The sequence below is a fragment of the Thamnophis elegans genome, chromosome 4 (assembly GCF_009769535.1).
Source record: "Thamnophis elegans isolate rThaEle1 chromosome 4, rThaEle1.pri, whole genome shotgun sequence".
NCBI classification, from domain to species: domain Eukaryota; kingdom Metazoa; phylum Chordata; class Lepidosauria; order Squamata; family Colubridae; genus Thamnophis; species Thamnophis elegans.
Genome location: NC_045544.1, coordinates 97,626,744 through 97,648,619, shown reverse-complemented (window position 1 = coordinate 97,648,619; position 21,876 = coordinate 97,626,744). Strand labels below are relative to the sequence as shown.

General features: G+C 38.8%; 1 protein-coding gene across 1 annotated transcript in view; it reads right to left on the bottom strand.

Annotated features, from left to right (window-relative positions):
* The window catches only part of TTC7A (tetratricopeptide repeat domain 7A), a 162,790-nt gene that overhangs the window by 73,391 nt on the left and 67,523 nt on the right, over positions 1–21,876 (bottom strand). The window contains 3 exon segments of the mRNA XM_032215831.1: positions 12,569–12,729; positions 14,591–14,663; positions 19,886–19,943. Of these exon segments, the coding sequence (XP_032071722.1) occupies positions 12,569–12,729; positions 14,591–14,663; positions 19,886–19,943 (292 nt within the window).

Here is a 21,876-nt window from a genome sequence, read left to right as displayed (position 1 = left end):
TAAATTAATGATTATGACTGCTGGAGATAAGAAATGTAGAAAGCCCCTAGAGAAGAGAGAGTAGAAACCAGATAAAGGGTTTAAGGTTTTTGAAACCAAGGCAGTAATTTAAATGGTAGGGGGTTGTTCAGTTGCTAACTCAGACATCTAGGATAGTCTTCCATCTAAATAGTAACTGGAACTACGGTAATCCCTATTTAGTTTACTTGAGATCAGCCTGAGTCAACTAGTCATTGTAATATTATCTATGGTATATTTTTATGGTTGGCTTCTCGTGACTTAAGGAAATAGATTTCGCAGTTATTCTCTAACACAGAAAATTGCTTCTATTAAGTTAATGTATTCCTATGATTAAAAAATGAATTATCAAAGAAAGGACGAAGGGGAGTTAAGTCAGGAGTCAAACATTGTCAAAATCACAGCTATTAATTTCTTACTACTTGGAAAATATTTTCGTACAGTCTGATCCTAACTCAGTTTGCACTCATGAACATTTTTGAGTTCTATTAATTCATGTCTCAATTGAAAAGCATCTAAATGATGTTTTAGATTTGGAGTATTGTTTTGTTCTTCGTAGTTCCTTGATTATCAACATCAAGCCTACTGCAAATAGAAAATCAGCACATATAGATCTGTACAGATTGATATATTAAGATATAGGTCATGTTATCTATTACTACCGGTATACTATTGCCAGATTTTTCCAGTCTTAAGGGATTCTTCAGAATTGTGTGGAATGATTCTTTCATTCCATACAATTCCTAGAAATGGCTAGGTAACATTTTAAAAAAGGGCAGAAACAGTTATGGTTACATAAACCAGTAAGTAAGATTATAAAACAAAACAAAAAAAAAAGGTTTGATAATGCAACATCGGAAATAGCCTGTAGCTCCATCTTATCCCACAATAAGAATAAAATATTACTGTTATGTCCCTGTCATTCATTCATTCATTCATATTAGACCACTCATTTTCCTAAAGAAGGGGCTCTGGGAGGTATACATCATAATCTGCATATAAAACATCTTATAAAATTAACAATTAAATATTAAGATTAATTTAGGATTATTTTTAAATATTATAAGATTAAATCATTATAAAATTGCATAGAAATTAAAATCAGAATTCTAGGATGGACATTTAATATTGCTTAATATAGTGGAGAGAAGGTTTGTGTAGCACCAGCCAGCCGCTGCCTCCACCCCCGATAAAAGGCCATAGAGTCAGGTTTTGACCCCTTTACAGAAGGCTGGGAGAGTAGGAGCTTGCCTCATCCTTGGGAGAAGGATGGTCCATATTAAGGGGGCAGCGGCAGAGAAGGCTGACTTCCTAGACCAAACCAATTGAAATTCTTTTGACTGATAGGCTTGCAGCATACCCTCATGCCTGATCAAATGGGAAAGGCAAAGCTGGTTCTGTAGGTAGCCTGGCCCATGCCATGTTGGGCTTAATAAGTGATGACCAATACCTTGAATTGGACTCAGAAGCAAACTGACACCCAATGCAGTTTGCAGATCAAGGACACTTTACTTTACTTTTTACTTTTACTTTTTGCCTTTATTTGTATGCCGCCTTTTTCCCTAAGGGGACTCAGGGCAGCTCACAATTCAAAAGGGAGGGGGAAGCAACAAACAATAAACAATACAGCATATTAAAAGAGAAAAACGCAACAATCACACAATTCGAGTGGGGCTATAATCTTAGCCCCAGGCCAGCCGGGACAGCCAGATCTTTACAGCAGCGCGGAAGGATTGGAGGGTGGAGAGGGTCCGAATCTCCACGGGGAATTCGTTCCAAAGGGACGGAGCAGCCACCGAGAAGGCCCTCCTCCGGGTAGTTGCCAGTTTGCACTGGCTAGAAGATGGAATTCGGAGGAGGCCTAATCGATGCGATCAAATCGGTCTGGTGGAGGTAATTGGCAGTAGGCGGTCTCTCAAGTACCCAGGCCCACTACCATGAAGGGCTTTATAGGTGATAAGTAGCACCTTGAAGCGCACCCGGAGATCAACAGGTAGCCAGCGCAGCTCACGGAGGATAGGTGTTACGTGGGTGAACCGAGGTGCACCCACTATCGCTCGTGCGGCCGCGTTCTGGACTAGCTGGAGTCGCCGAATGCTCTTCAAGGGCAGCCCCATGTAGAGCACATTGCAATATTCCAGCCTACAGGTCACAAGGGCACGAGTGACTGTTGTGAGGGCCTCCCGGTTCAGGTAGGGACGCAACTGGTGTACCAGGCAAACCTGGGCAAATGCCCCCCAGGTCACAGCTGACAAATGATGTTCGAAGGTCAGCTGTGGGTCCAGGAGGACTTAACGTAGCTCCTGTGACTGCACCTATTTACTGGAATCTAAATTTAAGATGATATTTGTGTATTTGTTTGTTATATTCCCCCTTTTGTTATTATAATATACGTGAAAGTATTCCTGTATTTAAAACATTTGAACAAGAGGAACGTTTGTAGGAACTGGGTATGTCTAGTTTAATGAAAAGAAGGACTAGGGGAGACATGATAGCAGCGTTCCAATATCTCAGAGGTTGCCACAAAGAAGAGGGAGTCAAACTATTTTCCAGGGCACCTGAGGGTAGAACTAATCAAGGAGAGAAACAACTTAGAACTGAGGAGAAATTTCCTGACAGTTAGAACAATTAATCAGTGGAACAGCTTGCCTCCAGAAGTTGTGAATGCCCCAGCACTGGAAGTCTTTAAGAAGATGTTGGATAGCCATTTTTCTGAAACAGTATAGGGTTTCCTGCCTAGGCAGGGGGTTGGACTAGAAGACCTCCAAGGTCCCTTCCAACTCTGCTATTGTATAGTAAGATGTGCAATATACATTTATGCAACAAAACACCCCACAGAAGCCAGAAGATTGTTAAAAAATTTTTCGCAAACTTCAGTGGCACTGGAATATATCACATCTGCAACTTGAAGGTAACTAATAGGGATGCATACTTCAGACTCACAAGCTTTGATTCTTGTTGGAAATGTCCCTTCATTAGTTGAAACTTTGTTTTGTTGCTATAGCTACTTTCATTACAAGTGGCCTTGACTAAGGCAAGAAGTATTTATTAAACATAAAATAAAAACGTATTTAGTTTCAGCTGTAGGAAGTTAAATCTAAAGGCATGAGAACAGTCCTGTTGGATCAGGCCAAAGTCAAACATATTTTTGTCCTGCAGAAGCCAACCAGGGTCTGATACAAAATTTACAAGCAAGACCTAATAGATCACAAAACAGACCTTCTCTGAGATTACTGTTAGAAATGAAAGACAGCGTGATAGATTTCCATTTCATTATTTGGTCTAATCCCCTTTTAAAGCTGTGCAAATTAGCAACTATTATTACATTAACCAATCACTTCAACCTTTTCCTGTTAATCTTTTTAAAAATGCTGTATCTTTGAAAATGACATAGATGCATTTTATATTTCCTACAACGTACTTTTTATTTTTAATGAAATCTATCCATTGGTCTGGAAATGGCTCTCTCTTACTTCCAGTGGGGTATTTCTACTTCTCATACATACATACGGACATGCACAGTTAAATTGGGCAGGTTTCCCCTTCTCCTGAATTTCTGGGACGGAGAGCCTGGGAGAATTTTAAGGGAGGGGGGAATGAGTGCTTTAGCTTTTGCTCTAAAAACACCCCCCCCCCAAATTAGTCTGCTTTTAATTCTTGCATCACCCACTTTGGATGATGTCTCTTAAAATACTGCACAAAGCCATTGACAGAACAGTAAATGCACACTGCTGATATATCATACATCAAGGTCTGACTCAGGGAAAATAATTCCCAAAGGGATAGTCGCATTACTTGTCACAGTAAAAATAACTAAGTGTCTTCTGGTACTTTAAAGACTAACATGGGTTTAATACTTTAAGATTTATAGGCCATGGAAACTCATGTCATAAAAAAATTGTCAGTGTGGAAAGTGCTGTACGGCTCTTTGTCAACACAAATCAATATATAAAACCTCGTGTTTACTTGGAAGTCAGTTCAAGTATACTAAAAGTGATTTCTGAGAACCATAGCAAATGTGTTCAAGCATCAAGATATTTTTAAAGCCTCCTTCAGTCTAAAAACCAGAATCATTAGAAGCTGAATTTGTGTCTGTGTTTCTTCGCATGTGTCTATGTGGTAAACAGCAAATCCAAATAAATGTTCAACTCCATTCTGTCCTGCTAAGGTCCCAATGATCATCAGAGCCACCATTACAAGAGGCTGCTTTGAAGTGGAGCTGTCCTCGGTGGCTACGAGAACTTTTCTTTCTGAGTGAGGGGAAACAGTTATTTTTGTCTGGGATGACAGCAGGAGAAGAAAAAGAAATGTCTTTCTGTCCCTGTTTTGTTATGTTGATAAAAATTAGTTTGGAAGCTGCCCTACATTCAGTAATGACTTGTTTTTTTAAAAAAATCACATGTATAGTTGCTAAATATGACTAGTTTGGTCTTTAGCAATTTGACAAGAACACTGCAAAACTACAGAGCAATCCTGCTTTTACTTATAGAATCAAAATAAAGTCAATGGAAGACAATCACCATCAACATAACTAGAATGTGTTCTTTGTTTACGGTTTTCATGTGGCATAAAAACATACACTGAGTATGTTATGTTTAACCAGGGTTTAATGCATACATAAATCTAAACCATAAAGTAGGGTTTATAAATTATTATGTCTGAGTTCCGTTTCCAGCCAATTCTAACCTTCAGTTTTACATCAACAATATGTTTTCTCTTATTTCGCTTAGAACTTAGATAACAAAATTGTAGGTTAAATTTTTGAGGTCTATTTTTCTATCTGTAGTTTTGGTATTCACTTGCGATATATAAGCTTTGCAATAATAAAAGCCGATAGAAGATTGAAAGATCATTTTTAATGTTCACTTGATCACTAGTCTTTTCAAGAGCTCTTTAGAGCGATTATTGGAATTTACTGCTCTTGTGTAAGTACCCTTCAGAGCTAATTGAAATAATAGTAAAATGTGATCCATATAATTATTTAGCCATGAGGCTTGGTGTGCAAGTGTTTCTTGGATTAAATTCTAGCATTCTGTCTAATGTATTCTATGAAAAAAATCATTATTTTTCTTTATTATCTTTATAATAAATGTTTGTATTCTATGTTCACATATATCTTCTTACTTACTTAGTGAGCCGTGGTTAGAGTGCAGTACTGCAGGCTATATGCCAGCTGCCTGCAATTTGGCAGTTCGAATCTCACTAGGCTCAAGTTTGATTCAGTCTTTCATCCTGCCGAGGACCCAGATTGTTGGGTGCAAGACTGTGAAGCACTATGAAGTGGTATATCAGTCTAAGTGCTATTGCTACTTTTATAAAGAATAATGAAGAAACATGCTGAATCTGGAGTTGGGACTAAGGAAAAACTAACTGCATAATATCTGAGAATATATCTCATCATGTGCTAGTTATGCACCAAAAACTTCCTACCTCTGTTAACCTATTGTATGCTGAGAAGGAAGGAAGACATTTACTACAAAGTATGAACAGGACAGGAGATGTAAGAGACTTTGAAGAGGCTAGAAAAGGAATGAAAGGGAGATAAGACATACAAGAGGATTTCCCCCCCTCATTATTTAGTTTATAACTGGCAACTCAGTCCTGGTGACCAATAGCCTGGAAAGAAGCATTTCAGAATATTTAGAGCAGTGCTTTTCAAATTTGGCAACTTTAAGTTGTGTGGACCTCAACTCCCAGAATTCCCTAGCCAACATGCTTAATGTTGCCATATTTGAAAAACACTGATTTAGAGAAATTCTGCCTTAATGAACACAATATAAATGTGGGTTGGAAATATGTCCAGCAGTCTCCAAGATTTGGTACTTATCCCATGATTACTGTACCATTAGAGATACCTTACTGAAACCTGTGTAATCCACGCTTCTTGATCTTACCCAAGTATGGAACTTAAGAGAAATGGAATAATTACACGTTTAAGGGAGTGAGATCTTACAGATGAAAAGTTAACAGTAGCCATGCACTCATTATTAGACTTCATGCATTGCCTTGCATTATGTTTTTTTATGAAATAATTTTATTAAAAGCTTAATTACAACAAAAAAGGAAAAGAAAAATATATTCCTAATTTTATGGTTTTTAAATCTATTCATCAGTCATGATATTAAGATCGTTAACTTTTAAAAGACTATAAACAGAAAGCTGGCTGTATAGTTATGTAGGAGAAAATGTGCAGTTCTGTAGTATTTGAGAAGCAGCAGGTGTTCATGTAATTAAACACAGAGTAGTAATACAAATCCACTTGGGAGGAGGCCTTGGGTTGCCCAGGAATGGGTGGTGTTGAGTCCAGCTCACTCACATCACACTCTATAAAAGGGCCCAGAGGAGTCCATTGCCAACATATTTCTCCTGCAGAAATCATATTCTGGTCTTGCATTCATCTGAACCTGGGAGCAGCACCTAACTTAATATTTCTGTCTTATCCAACCTGTCCAGCCCAAGTGGGCTTCCCTGTTCATACAATCACTTTGAGAAATAAACTGGCACCCAGGAAGCAGAATTACGCCTCTTACTGTTCATAGATACCCTTAAAATAACAACTACATTTTCTGTAGTTTGAAAAAGCTATCAGCTCTCTTTGATGCATAATAACGGATATGATTGTACTTTCCACTTGTTTCATATTAGAATGCATATTATTTTTAAAGCCCTATCCAAACCAACAGGTCATAACCCACATCATCATCATAATTAACACCATCAAATAACATTTACATATCCCAGGTATTTGGAAGGGAGTCAAAAGGTAGATAAAAATGCCAAATCCAGTCTAAACATCTGGCTATGTGACAAAACAACAAGAAAATAATAATCCCTCAATGACATGGTTGTGAGACTTGTGTACTCTAAAGAAGATCTGAGCTATGCCAGAAATTCAACTACATTGGACAGGTCTCATCAGAGAAACCAGGTGAAAACTATCTCTCCCATAAACAATATGGTGAGTTGCAATTTTACAGAAACCCAAACTGGTCAAGGTCAACAAGGATGCACTAGGTATCGAAATTCCTGGACATCTGGGGACAAATGTGCTATAGGACTCGGGACTATTTTCTGAGCAACAACAGCCAGCAGTTGCAGGACTACTAGAAGAAAAGTTGTTTACCTGTCACAAATATACAAAAATTGAAAACAAAGAAATACAGGTAACCCTCCATTTATGACAGTTCACAGTGACCATTCGAAGTTATGACATAATCCCCCCAAGCAGTGGTGACATTTTTTTTCTACCGGTTCTGTGGGTGTGGCTTGGTGGGCATGACAGGGGAAGGATATGCAAAATCTCCATTGCCCCCCCACCTCTGGGACCAGCCACAGGTGGTATTTGCCAGTTCTCTAAACTACTCAAAATTTCCGCCACCGGTTCTCCAGAACCTGTCAGAACCTGCTGAATTTCACCCCTGCCCCAAAGTACTTACAATACAGTCCTAAAATTATGAATGTTTCCACACCATGGCAGTTGTTCACCCTTACAAACAAACGCAAAGGCACTGCAATATTTGCCATGCCTAGCCGACCCCCACCTCTGGTGAGTCACCTTGCAATGATCTAGTGAGCCTTCAGTTTCTTGGCATGGTTCTGTGGTTCAGGCCTTCAGTGTGTTCTCAGAGAATGGAGGCTTAAAATACCACAAGATTGCATGCTCTCATGGTACTTTAGGCCTCAGTTCTCTGCAAACCCAGTCCTGGACAAGATCTGTGGCAAAAGGCTTTACAAACAGAGGGAAGGCCTGAAGCACTGAATGAAGACTTCCCTCCATTTGCAAAGCCTTTTGCCATCTTTGCAAAAAGCCTCTGCTACTGAGAATGGATACCAGGATGGGCGTTCAGATTCAACAAAAGGTCAGCACCAGGCAACTACAATTACTGCTTACTAACAACTTTCCAATTGCTAATCAGTGTGGTAGCTGATGCTGTCCAACAGCTTCTAGTTGAAAATAAGCTGTTTCCACCCGAACAGAAAGGAAATTGCACAAACAGCAGAGGAACAAAAGCTCAGTTCCTAATTGACAAGATGATTCTGGAAAATTGCAAGAGAATGAGGGCCAACTTGAATACAGCATGGATTGATTACAAGAAGGCATTTGACTCCCTGCCATGTAATTGGATAATCAAGGACCTAGAGATAATAGAACTCTGTAGAAACAGCAGAAGCTTTGTACAAAGATCAGTGGCACAATGGAAGACACAGTTGTTGGTCAATGGTGATAGACAGGGAGGGGTTAAATCAAGAGAGGAATCTTCCAAGGAAACTCACTCTCACCACTGTTATTGGTCATTGCATTGATTCCTCTGTCAACCACACCAAACAAGTCAGGCCATGGCTGTAAACATCAAAAACTTCTGCCAGGCTATCCCAGCACCTTTACATGGATGATCTGAAACTGTATGGAAAAACCACCCACTCTTACCAAGGAGAGGGTAAAATAGTGAAGAAATCAAGATGCCCTATGGAAATGACATCAAGAGTCTGGATGAAGACAATTACTACAGATACCTGGGCATCTTTCGAGCTGACAACAACAAGTACACTGAAATCAAGAAGGTTAGAAGAGAATACATCATCAGGGTGAAGAAAGTCCAAACTCAATGAAGAAAATATCTCAAGGCAATTAACACCTGGGCATTTCTAGTATTAGATACACAGCTGCAATAGAGAACTGGACTCAAGCAGAACTAAAAGTCCTGCATAGGGAGACCAGAAAAATAATGACAATGAATCATGCCCTTAATCCATGCAATGATGTTGATAGACTCTAGTAACCAAGAAACAAAATTGGGTGTGGAATGTTGCAAGTTACTAGATAATTGAAGAAGAAAAAAGGGCATTGGAAGAGTATCTGAAGAACAATGGAGAATGGAAATGTCTAAAAGCAGGAAATTTGAAGAAAGAGACAAAGGGGCTAATTCTGGCTGCACAAGACCAAGCCTGGAAAACAAATGCACACAAAACCAGAATTGAGAAAACAACAACATAAGCAAATGTTGCCTGTGCAAAGAAGCTGAAGAACAGGAGATCACCTAGCTGGCTTCTGCAAAACTGACTACAAACAACAACATGACAAAGTAGCAACAATGGTGCATTGGAATATATGCAAGAAATATCATTTGCCTATAAGCAAGAACTGATAGGACCACAAAATAAAGTACTAGCAAATGAAGAAGCTAAATGCTTTGGGACCTTAGAATTCAAACAGACAGGCACCCGCCACAAAACACCCCATATTTAAAAACTGTTGATAAGAATGACGAAGAAGTCCGGATAGAAGATGTGGCAGTATCTGGAGACAGCAATATGGAAAAGAAAGAATTGGAGGAAATCACAAAATACAAAGACTTGCAAATAGAAGAAGAATGACTGGGATGAAAGAAAGCAAAGATAATATCAATAGTAATAGTCTCCTTGGATGAAGGCCCAAAACACCAGGAACACTACCTCATTGGCATTATAAAATCACCATCAGTCAATTGCAAATGGTAGCTTTACTTGGGACAGCTTAAATCCTGGCAGGATACCTTTTACACCATCAAACAAACTTTGCCTATCATAGATCTTTGGAAATGATTTGATAGGTGGAAAAAATGCTAAACCCAATGTAAACATCTGGCTGACTTTGTGAGCATTCCTAATAATTTTTATTTCTATTCCACTCACAGCTGAGGGTCTTACAGCAAACTAAAAAAAAACAAGGCGGCTTTTTGCTGGAATTCTCATTGTTTAATTTTAGTTACTCATAGAATCTATTCAGGTATCAGTTCAGACTAAGGAAATTCTGATTTTTTCTTCTTCCACTACTAATCCATCATCATCACATCAAACCTACCTATTTTACTGTGGTAAATCATTATATAGCATAGTCATTTTTTATTGGGGCAGCCTTGGCAATATGCAATTTAGTTTGATTGATGGCAAAGGCAGAGCTTAATTTCAGTTATTATAAATTATTTTTTGCAGCATAGAAAGAGCCATAATTTCTGCATTTTTCCTATTGATTTCTAAACACAGTTCATTTGTTCATTCCATTGTTTTTCCTTTGTTCCTTCTACATTTTAATTGACTCTTTCCCCTCAATTAAATACTTTGCTCACATTAGACCAGTAGATCATCAAATAAATCAATCCAGAATTCTCATTCCAGATACGAATGACCTGGTTCAAATTATTCTACTTTGGACATCATATGCAAAGATTTTAAACTTTGGAAAAAGCTCTATTGCTGATAAAAATCATGTATCAAAGTACCCTAGATGGATTCATTTACACCTGTGATGGGTGCACTGTGGGAAGTTCTGAAAGACCAGATTATTAAGATAAAGATTATTAAGATATCATAAAGAAAATCTATTTATGTGGTTGCTCAGAGTATACACCAACTTAACTATGCCACATAATTAACCAAAACCCTTATTTTCTTATTTTATTATGTATGTATGTATGTATGTCCTGTATGTATGTATGTATATCCTGTATGTATGTATGTATATCCTGTATGTATGTATGTATATCCTGTATGTATGTATGTATGTATGTATGTATGTATGTATGTATATCCTGTATGTATGCATGCATGCGTGCATGTATGTATGTATGTATGTATGTATGTATGTATGTATGCTGGTCTTGTTGTATTCGGGTCTTTTCCTGTGTAAGATTGAGGTTATTGTCTTGGCAACATTTTGGCGAAGGTCCCACTCGCCATCTTCAGGCTGGTATTTTCGGCTTCGTGCTTGTGCGAGTAAAGTGTGGTTGGAGCTACTGTCTCTCTATATATCTTGGTGGGGGTGTGTGTAGTGCTGTCTTCGTTGCTATAAGTGGGTTGATTGGCTGTGTAGTTGCATCCTGATTGGTAGATAGAGTTGATGTTTGTAAATTGATTGGCTGTTTCGTATCATCCTGTGTGGCTGAGGTGCTGGCTGTGCGTCCATTATTCTTTTGTGTTGCAACGATCTGGATGGTGGGTGGGGGTCAATTGCAATATGTAGCCTTACAATAAAGTAGAATTAGTTCATCTTGCTGTATTTCTTCTCAGATAAAAGCAGCATTACACTGCAAGTTCCACCACTTTGGAAGGTGCATATGATATTGCAGCTATCCTTCCTGCAACCCCAATTGGAATCAGCCATGGGGAAAGAGGAGAACCCACAAAATAATGCCTCCAGTCCAGAAGGATCTCATGGTAGACGGTATCTAAAGCTGCCAAGAAATCTAGGTGAGCCAAGAAAGTTGCACCATGACAGTCCAGGGCCACTAGAGATCATCCATAAATGCCATCAGTGCCATTTCAGTAGTATACTCCAGCCTGAACCCAGACTGAAAAGGTTCAGATGATGACACTGGATTAAAGAAGCCTAAAGTAAGCACATATGATTGCTCCGATGATTTGGCTCAAACCAACAAGGAGAAAGAGGGATAGCATTTTAACAATGGTTACTACAGGGGTTTTGGGTTTTTTGCCTGTTTCATTGCAGTTTTGCAACTATAATTATTGGTAGATAATTAGTGAATTCTATGCTGGACCCTGTGTCAGTTTTGTTTCTTTTCCATACTGTACTTCAGGTGGTCTGCGTGTCTTCTTCTTTTTGTTTTAAGTAGAATGTTGTACCTTTAGTTATCTGGAAACAGAAGCTGTAGCTGACCTTCTTGCAGATATTAGCTAATAGGCACATCCAGCTGTTTTACCATAGAATCAGTCCTAGTGAAAACCTGGGGCATATTTTTCAAGGCCAGGCACTGGGTAAAAGAAAAATATTACTGTTCTGAAAAACTGTGCTATTATTATTCATGTTACCATTTTTTAAACTAAAGGAGTTATGTGCAAAAGAGGATTTTGTATGTATTCACTGTACTGAAAACATTCACCGTTTTATATCTGCTTGCTTTCACTCTAATGCATTCCGGAAGTTCTCTAACAAAATATTAGCAAAAGCTTCCAAGAAGAAGCTTGTTTCTGTTTCTTTTAAGCCTGGGGATCCAGGAAATGTTCCACAACATTGGGTTCAGCACAAACAAGAAGCCGCCTTGTGCTTAATATCATTATCCTGGACAGAGAGAAAGAAGCAGAGGTTTTTTTTAAAGCTGATCTGAATAGAAAGAAGAGTGGGTTTGAGAAGAAATACTGGTTTTTTTTATGAAATGTAGGATGCTATTTAATAGTAAGTTAAATCATTACAACAGGCACAAAGTGACCTATGGCTCCCCAAAGGAGTCCATTTTTGCTCCTTTATCATAAACCTTTTACAATAGATGTTTCAGATTATTCTTCTGCTCCACATGTGCAATATATTTGCACTCTTTTAAGAGTTGTATGTGCTCCCAGGTATCTTTATCTCCATAACAGTTTTCAGTAGAGCAAAAGGCCCTTCCTTTAGACCAGAAATGGAGAAATTGGTTCCCCATCAGTACTAACTAGCAGCTGGGATTGGAGGGTTGTGAGGGGGAATAAACCCAACATCTGGATTGCACAACTTGCTCATCAATCCTCCATGATGTGCACAAAAGGGTGAGAGACGGAATATATTCTGAACAACACTTACTGAAAGCAGTCAGGATACTCTGCAAGGGCCACATCCATTACATCCAAAGCATGTTGGTAGTCTTTTTGTGATGAAAAAAGGAGGGCCAACAAATGAAGAGAATTCATATCATCCTTACACAGTTTCAGTGCTTCTTGGAGAAGCTCTATTGCATCACAAATCTGCAAAATAAATATTAAATGATTGCTCAGTTACTCATCCTTTCAGATCAGTTTCACTTGTTCTGGCCTTTTGACTACAGCAAAATAAAAGAAGTCCCTAAGCTAAAATATCAACAAAGGCAGAATTATTAAAACCTAATTGCAAGGAGTAAACCAATTGAACTCCCCAGCAGGAACTTTAAAACATCTTTATACAATCCTAAAATCCTATAAATTAACACTTCAGGTAAGCTTGCTTATATTTTAAATAGTAGCAGGTGATAAGTATTTTCAAAGCTGTTAAAAACAGGAAGGAAGGAAGTTATTATTGAACTGATCTCTTAATCTTGATATCTTTTTAATTTAACTATGTCTTGTATGCATCACTATAAAGAAAGGGTGACCTACTTTACATTTATTTATTCATTTATTGAACTTAAACTCCTCCACATTCAACTAAATCTTATCTTACAAGGTGTAAGCAATGAAAATATCAGTGGTAAAAAATCTGACATAATTGATTAGAAAAATGAAAATAAAAAAGAATAACAGTTCAGTGCAATGCAATGCAAATCAAGAATTTGTTTTCCAAATATTGCCAAAATTTGAAAGCAAACAGAAAAGGGACAAATCTGATCTCCAAAGGGGAAGCCATTTTAAAATAATTGTGTTGTGATAATTGTGATAGTCTTTTTTAACTTTAGAAGTCATGAAATGTTGCTACCTTCTAATTATTTTGCTAAATGAAAGGAACTCACCAACAATAGAGGCTTAAAAACAAACTGAGAGGGTTTCTAAACTTTTACCCTGAAATCAAAGAATTAATAGAACAATTATTTTACTCTAGCTCATTTAATTTCAGAAGATGTATCCTTGACAGTAGTCCCCAAATTGGCTGATGAAAATTTTAATTATAGCATATAATCTGTCACATACATTGATATTATCATTTACCCTATGGTTAACCAGAAAGAGAAAACATTTTTTTATTCAGAATATTAACATATATTTAAATGTTTTTTATGAGTTGGCAAAAGCAAAATATTTTAAATTGGCTAGCAGCCTCAAACTATATTTCAAGCATGACTTAAAGATTTACATGCAATTAAAGGAAGAAAAATAGAATGAGCATAGAAAATTCTGGCCAAATATCAATAGATTTTAAAAATATATTAAGGGGGTATCCTAAATTGCATTTGGAGCTTCCAGACTGTTCTCACTGATATATAACCAACAATATATAACAATATAAGTTAGTAGAGCAATAACTTTCAATCAACAATAATAGCAAGAAGAAGTCAATTCCAAATTTAATTCAAAGAATAACTCTCTAAAAAAATTGGGATTACTTTAAAACAACCTTCTAAGCATGCAACTTAATAAAATGGAAAGTAGAATAATTTTGAAAAAACCCAACAATATTCAATTCAGTTGCAAATCTACAATAATTCTGGAAACCCTAGTAGGGGAGTGAGCAGCATATGATCTTTCACCCTAGTGAATCTCAAGAAGCTTCAATGGGAATGGCCAGTGGTGAGGAAAAGTAGAAAATGAAATCCAGCAACATCTGAAGGACCACAACTTGCCCACCCTCATCTAGAAGTTTCTCTAGTCGTTTTATGTCTTCCATAAACATGCATAAGAAGAGTTTCAATAAAGTTATAATCCAAGCATCAGAAAGTTAACAAAATATATAAATAACAATATGCAATAATGGACCTAAAAAGTATTGAAGCACTTTCTGACTGCTGATATATCAATTCTATGAGAGATTTAAAAAAAAACAAGGGCAAAAAAATATATGGCCAAGAAAAAGAATTCATGTACGGTAGATGCCAGTACACCATAGAAATAGTTCCATTCTTTCTGTCTTTGTACTTACCTGTCTGATAAGAGCCAGCTGCAATGAGGTATAGAGGATAATTTGGTGGTCTTCAGGTGCCAAGTGATGAGCTCTGCAAAACACAAATGTAGCTTATGCGGCAGTGCAAAAATTATTTACCATAAATTTACCAGCGAGGCAATTTCAAGGCGTTTGCCCCATTTTCCTTTCTTGTAATTTTAAATTGGATTTAAATTAGTAGCCTATCACACAGAGGTCTCCATCACCCTCACTCCAGCACAGTAATAGAACTAACAATGAAAAGATCATTAGATGGAAAACAAATTTTGATTCCTTTCCTTGCTATGATTCTAATTCTAAAATATTGTTCCTGTTTTAAACAGATGCTCAGCTCAAGCCCACATAATATACTAGTTGAATGCCAATTGGCAGCCAATTATAGTCAAGATTAAATCTTTGACATAGACATAGAAAAGAGGCAATGCCGTTCAAAACTTCAAATGTCTTTAATGATATTGCTCTGAGCAATTTAGAATGTGTGTATTCTTACAGTGATGCTCTTCTCATGATACTAAAGAGAATGTCTTAGTTTTAAAAGAAACTGAAAAAGAGCCATTCCAATTTAACTGAATAAGAACTGATTACTACCAGGTGCGTTATAGGGTCAAGTTTTTATTGCTTTCAATAACTGTGTAAAGCAACAAATGTCGAGCGGGTGGTGCATTTTTTCCTACTCTAGAGCAGCATTGGCCAAACAAATGGCATCTGCAAATTATCCCTGTTTTTTTTTCTTGTCTTAAAATCTTGAGAATACAGATAGTCCCCCTAGAAAATAAGACTACTAGTTCAGATTTTAGAATCTCCAACAGATGGACACTATCTACAGATTATAGTAAATTGAATCTTATCCCATCAAAGCTCTTAGAAAAAAAAGTCAGCTTCCTTTTAAAAAGGCAGATATTTAAAACATGTATGTATACCCCCAGCACACTGAGCATTCCCATTTGTCTAACCTTGTAAGCCTGGTTATCAGGGAGAAACCACAAATAAAAAGAATCCTTTTCATCTTAAATCCCTCTATGGAACTAAGAAGAATGCAGATTCTACAACTGTTGATCAATTGGCAAGAACCCTTCCTTTAATTCCTCCACCAAATGGATTTACTAGCAATATGGTACAATTGACAATGCTCTCTTTGAGTTTGAAGACTGACATGAAAGTAATCTGAGGCATGCTGAGTCTCAGCCACTTAGTAGGTTAGAGATGACCTGGCACCTCTATTGTCCCTGGAATAATATAGCAGGTCAAGATAATGTCCTTGCTATTCTAGTGTGTCCTTGATTAGAACAGCAAAACACAGTTGCTGTTAGGAACACACTTAATTCCTTATATAATGTCAAACAATTGGTGTATTTATGCATAGTTTAAACCAATTGATAGCAGTTAACCAAGGTTTCACAAAATACTATTTCCCCAGTCATATCTAAAGTTGCCCACTGAGGGTCTCTCTCCCATTCAAAACTGGGTTCAAGAAATGTCGAGTTAAATTAATTGTTCAGCTAGCTCTGTATTTCAATTAGGCTAGCACTGGCTCACCCCCCCACTTCAAGCAGAAGTCTGCTAGCTAAGGATACAGGTATGGATCCAGGATGTCCTATTACATAGAACATAGAATAATAGAACTGGAAGGAACATCAGAGAGCTTCTATTCCAACCCCTGCTTGAGCAAGAGACCCTATTCCATTTCAGAGAAATGGTTGTCCAGTCTCTTTTTGAGAGCCTCCAGTGATGGACCACCCACAACTTCTTAAAGCAAGGCATTCCATTGGTTGATTACTCTCACCATTAGGAAATTTCTCCTTAGTTCTGCTTCTCTCCTTGGTTAGTTTCCAGCCTTCTTGTCTTGCCTTGCCTTTTTTGTCTTGCCTTTAGATCTGCCTTTTGGTGGTTTGGAAAGTAGTTTGAACCCCTCATCTTTGTAGGTATAAGTACTGTATAACTCTGGCCCATTAAATTGAAAACAATAGCAGTAGACTTATATACCATGGAACCAGGGGAGAAAACTCAAAGGGCATCTAGCCAACCCTTTGACAATCCAAGAATTGATTGCTCTGGCAGGCAGTCATCCTGACTTTACTTAAAGGGTTTTCATGTAGGGAAAGGGTTACTTAAAGGGTTTTCATGTAGGGAAGTCCATCTTTTGAGACAGTTTATTACATTGCCAGTCTGCCTATATTGGTCAGCCATTCTGTCCAATGATTAGTGAAAATCCCCCCTTTTGTCATTTGAATTCATTTTCTCAGATCCTGTTTTCTGAAACAATAGAAATCTGCCCCTTTAATTATGTGACCGACTTTCTAATATTTGAACATAATTATCTCTTCCATCTTAATAGCCTTTTTCCCAGGCTAAATATGCTTCCATCTTCCCCCTTTTTTTCTTTTCACATTTTCTGTCTGGGCATATTCCAGTTTGTTCACATTCTTTTTAAAAAATATGGTATCCAGTTTAATTAATGACATAAAGAAATCTGCAACATGCTTGCACAACTGGTGTCCTATTAAGCTCCAGGAGAGCCAACAAGCTATGCATCTGTAATCTGTTAGATTGACAGCTCCTTTTTAATACATGCTTAAGCACTTAACAAAACCAGGAAGCTTCTTTGTATATCCAAAAACCTCTTGTGGTTTGGATGATTCTACCTTTTGGGGATTATGGAAGCTGAAGAATGGACTACAATTTTTAAGATCTTAAGCTTATAGTGCTCAAGAAATAGTCAAGCAATTGTTTTCTTAAATGAATGTATTATGACATCTTAGTGAAATATCCAATGGAAATGGAACAATGGAAAAATATCTAATATTGGGGAGGGGGCCATTGTTCAATGTTAGAACACAGACTTCCACAAAGAAGACCCCAGGTTCAAGCTTCGGTCACTCAATTTCTTTCTTTCTAACCTGCTTTAGTGTTAGATCACTGAAAAGCCCAATGAAGGGATGTCTTCTAGGTCAGTGGTCCCCAACCCCCGGTCCGCAGACCGGTGCCGGGCCGCGGAGTACCTGGCACCGGGCCGCGCAGCGGCCGGGGGCCATGATCCCTGCAGCTGGGCGCCGTGGCTCTCCTGCTGCGCCAGCCGCTCCTCTTCCAGCCGCTCGCCCAGCGCGCAAAGCTCCCGGCAGCGGCGCCACAGCTCCTCGAGGCGCCGGCGGCTCTCCTGGTTCTGCGCGCGCAGCTTGCGCAGGTCCTCTTGGCCCAGGCGGCCCCCTTCCAGCTCCTGCATCGCCCGCAACTCGGCCTCGTATCGCTCCAGGCTCTGCGCGCAGCTCCAGCTCACCACCAGCGCGTAGTCGGAGGCCAGCTGCCGCTTCTCGGAGCGCCCGGCCCGGAGGACGCGCGGGGCAGACAGCAGCGCGGCTGGCCGCTGCTTGCGCGCTTCCTGCAGCCCTTCGTGCTCGGCCAGGAGCTGCTCCAGCAGCGCCTCCAGAGCGGCGCAGTCGGCCCACAGCCCCTCCAGCTGCCGCCGCCGCCGGGCCAGCTCGGGCTCCAGGCGGCGGAGACGCAGCTCTCCAAGTTGCGCGCTCAGCCTCTCCAAGCTCTCCAACTCGTGGCGCAGCGCGTCCCGCTCCAGCTCGCCTTGAGGTGATCTCAAAAAATAAGCTAGGTTGGATATGACTGGGATAAGATTTCCAGATGTTGACTTGGCTCAAGTCACCGGTTCCTTTTTCTTGCTGAATGAAAACTCCTGCATCATGGTTGTATGTAGGATGTATTTAGAAAAATTCAAGATGGGAACCATCTTGGTTTTTATGTGATGCAAATAAAAGAATAAATAGGCTTTTAATTTCATAGTCATGGCTATTACCTTGACATTTTCGATGTCACTCTGACACCCTTGTCCCAGATAATTTGGTGAATGGACAGAGAGGCTACCAGCTAGTAGTAGGCTGGCTTGAATGCACTTACTAAGAAAGGATTCACAGTGAATTCAATGAATAACATTTTTGGGTGATCATCAATATGATGGGAGCTATATATCTATTGCAGCATTTACCTGCAAATTTAAAGGAAGTCCAGAAAGCGATTGCAATCTATTTGGCATATATTTACAAATACATATTGAAAATAATGCAACATTTAACATTTTCTGATCATGGTGCTGTCATTGGTGTACTATCCTGGTAATTAAAAATGGTGTCTGTAGAAGAATAAAAATGTGGTTGTGTGTTAACAAAAGAATAGAAACTATAAGCATATAATCTTCCATTCAAATAGTTAGAAATTAACTAGAAATAGTTAGTCCAGTTTACAAGCAACAGCCTGACGGTAGATCAGTTTAATGAAATATGGATTACTTAAAGGGGTACTCCGGGCTGGGAGTTTTTTTACACCCCCACCCCCACCCCTGCGCGCGCTCAGCGGGCCACGGTAAAATTATCACAGGCTGACTGGTCCGCGGCGATAAAAAGGTTGGGGACCACTGTTCTAGGTGATTTAATTGAAGAGTAAGACTCTAGGGAGTCTGTAGACATCTGAAAAATTTATTGTACAAAATTAGGATACTTATGTAATCCTTGACCGCTTCATAACTAAATAAATGCAGAAACACCACTCTCTACACAGAACATTCTGAAATTCTTTTTTTAAAAACAAATTTTAAGTAGGTCTCCTATACCCACCTCTGTGAAATTATGCCTGTTTTGTATGGCCTCGACTCTTTTCAGAGCCACTATTCATCTCCAGCCAAAGTAACGCTTTTAATACTAGCACACAATTCTGCATCTAATAAGGATATACGTATGTGCCTCATTGAAATTCAGAATGCAAGGAGCTAATTGAATTCTGCAAACGCCCCCTGTTGGCTAAAAGTGGACATTGATACCATCCAAGATTCATCCACTTCTAAACTGAATTTAAGCTATTAAGGAAACAAGCCACAGTTTATGGGGAAAGGTCAAAAGGCTAAAAATAAATGCAGTTTAAGAGTAATATGGGACAGTAATTATATCTAAATAGTACAGTAATAGAGAAGTTACATCTGAGTCTAAGAATGTATGCCACTTAAAGCCACCTCACTCAGTTCCCTCCTCCTGCATCTCAAGAAGCTCAGAGACATGTAAAACTGTGCTGCCCAGTTCTATAGGCAGAAATATGCCCTCTGGCTGCCAAAAAGGTATTCTTTATAAGTCCTAAAGAAAAGCAAAATTTGGGAAAAGAAACCCTTAAAAGTTTGGACGCATTTAGAACTGTAGTGTGACTTTCAGATTAAAATGCAAAAACAAGCACATTTCTGCCAACGGGGATCTGGTTTCCTCCCCATCCCCAATTTCTTCTCACCTTTCTAAATTCTGAAGTGCTCTCTGATGCAAGTCATCTTGTGTGCTTTTCAAGGTAGCTGCAAAACAATAAAAAATAATACATCAGGGTAAGCATTATTCCAGCACAGTACATCTGAATAGCTGGGAGCTCTTTATTATTAAAAAACAGTCTGATATTAGTCTTCAAACAGCGTTTGCTTGCATGTTATGTCTTAAGACTTTTTCTTTCAAGAATCTTGCTTAAAAATATTTATTGACATTTCCAGTTATTTAGAAACTTATCTTTCCAATGGTACCAGATATCATTATACACTTTTTTATTCTAAAGAACATCAAGGTACTATCAGGAGAAAAATAAAAAGGTCAGGATTGAGTTAGGGACTATCTTCTTTCAATGTTTCTGCTTTCTTCTGCACTTAGGGTCTTAAAAAAATCCTGTCTACCATTTTTGATTATGGTTAATTTCAAAAATCTAGGTGGCTCCAAAATCAAGCCAACTTCATGCCCCAAGAGAGGACTGTAATCTAGATCTCCCCAATTCTGATAAAAGAATCAATCCATTAAATATGAATAACAGCACTTCTTCTCAGTGTTATCCCAACACCTCAGGCAGGTCTTTTTCAAATGGCTTTTCCCAAAGATACTGCACATAAGCCAAATGCAGAGACTTCTCTTCACAGCACTTTCTCTGTGAAATCACCTTCCGATGAATGTCCTAATAGTAGTCATGTGATGATAAACAGAAAATAAATCCAAAGTTTTTGTCCTTTTATTTTGACAAATCAGGAGATTTGGGGGGGGGGGGCATCATGTTCTTTCTTTCCTAGTACTTGGCCCAAGTAGTTACTGGTACTGGTGGTTTTATTATTTTAAAGCTTAATTTTTAGTGTAACAAACTGACTGCAGGACCTTCTCGCTGATATTTTCATCGAAGAATGTGGGTAAATGACTCTTCTATTAAAATGTTCTAAGAATTCTTTTGCAGTTCTGTTAGAATATTACTTTATTATTCCAAGTTTTTAGGGCATTGAAATAAAATGTTCAATGGCTCTATATTTCCTAAATATATTGGGCTGCACTTAGTGTGCTTAATTATTATTGCTTGAACTCAGTGGTGGGTTTCAATTTATTTTCTGCATGCAAGAAACATCCAGGTGGGTGGGCGGAGCCTCCTGCTACTGCCACTACTACTTGAACTCCCGCTAACATAAGTTAGCTGGACACAGAACTTGTCTCCCTCTAACAAACTCACGGCCCCCTGGCCAGATGCCTCATGCACTTTCCATGCCCACCCCCGTTTTAGCAAAGGGGGGGGAAGTTGCAATACGTCACATGACGACAAACGTGTCATCACGAGTTTGACACCCCTGCCCTAAAACATTTACCTCACTTTATCTAATGTGTCAACCATTTTCCAGAGACAGGGTTAAAAAGATTAGGTTGAATTTAGCACTTCTGCATGATCATCTGTTCGAAGCTCTTGGAAGGCTGCCTGAAAACGAAAGCCAAGGGACTGCACCTGCTGTCCCCTTGATGTAGAAGACGTGTCAGGAGTCTGCTGCTTGAGAAAGAAGGGACAAAACTTTGCCAAAGGGTCAAAGAGTACAAATGTCCTCTGGGGATGACATAAACTCTTTTGGGATAGACTTTGGCTTCTGGCCAGAGCATAAATGAGCAATGACAGCAGTTGGTTGAATGGCAGCTTTGCTCATTCTTCTGCTCTCCTGAAGCTCCAGCTAAATCAGCTCAAGTTTCACAAGGTATCATCCCAACCTCTCCCACATAGGAAGCAAAAATAAATTAAGGAAGTTAGAACTCAAGCTGCAAGTGCAATTATGTCAGGGATATCAAGTAGAGCAAGAGGGAATTACAGATGTCTTTCTGTAGACAGTTGGGCAATGCAGGAGATAAAGAAGCAACCAAGAAGGAAGAAAATAATAAAGCTGGATTGCAAATATTTATTGGTACCTTGTATCAAATTGAATTTCAGTGGGTCATTTTTTTAGATAC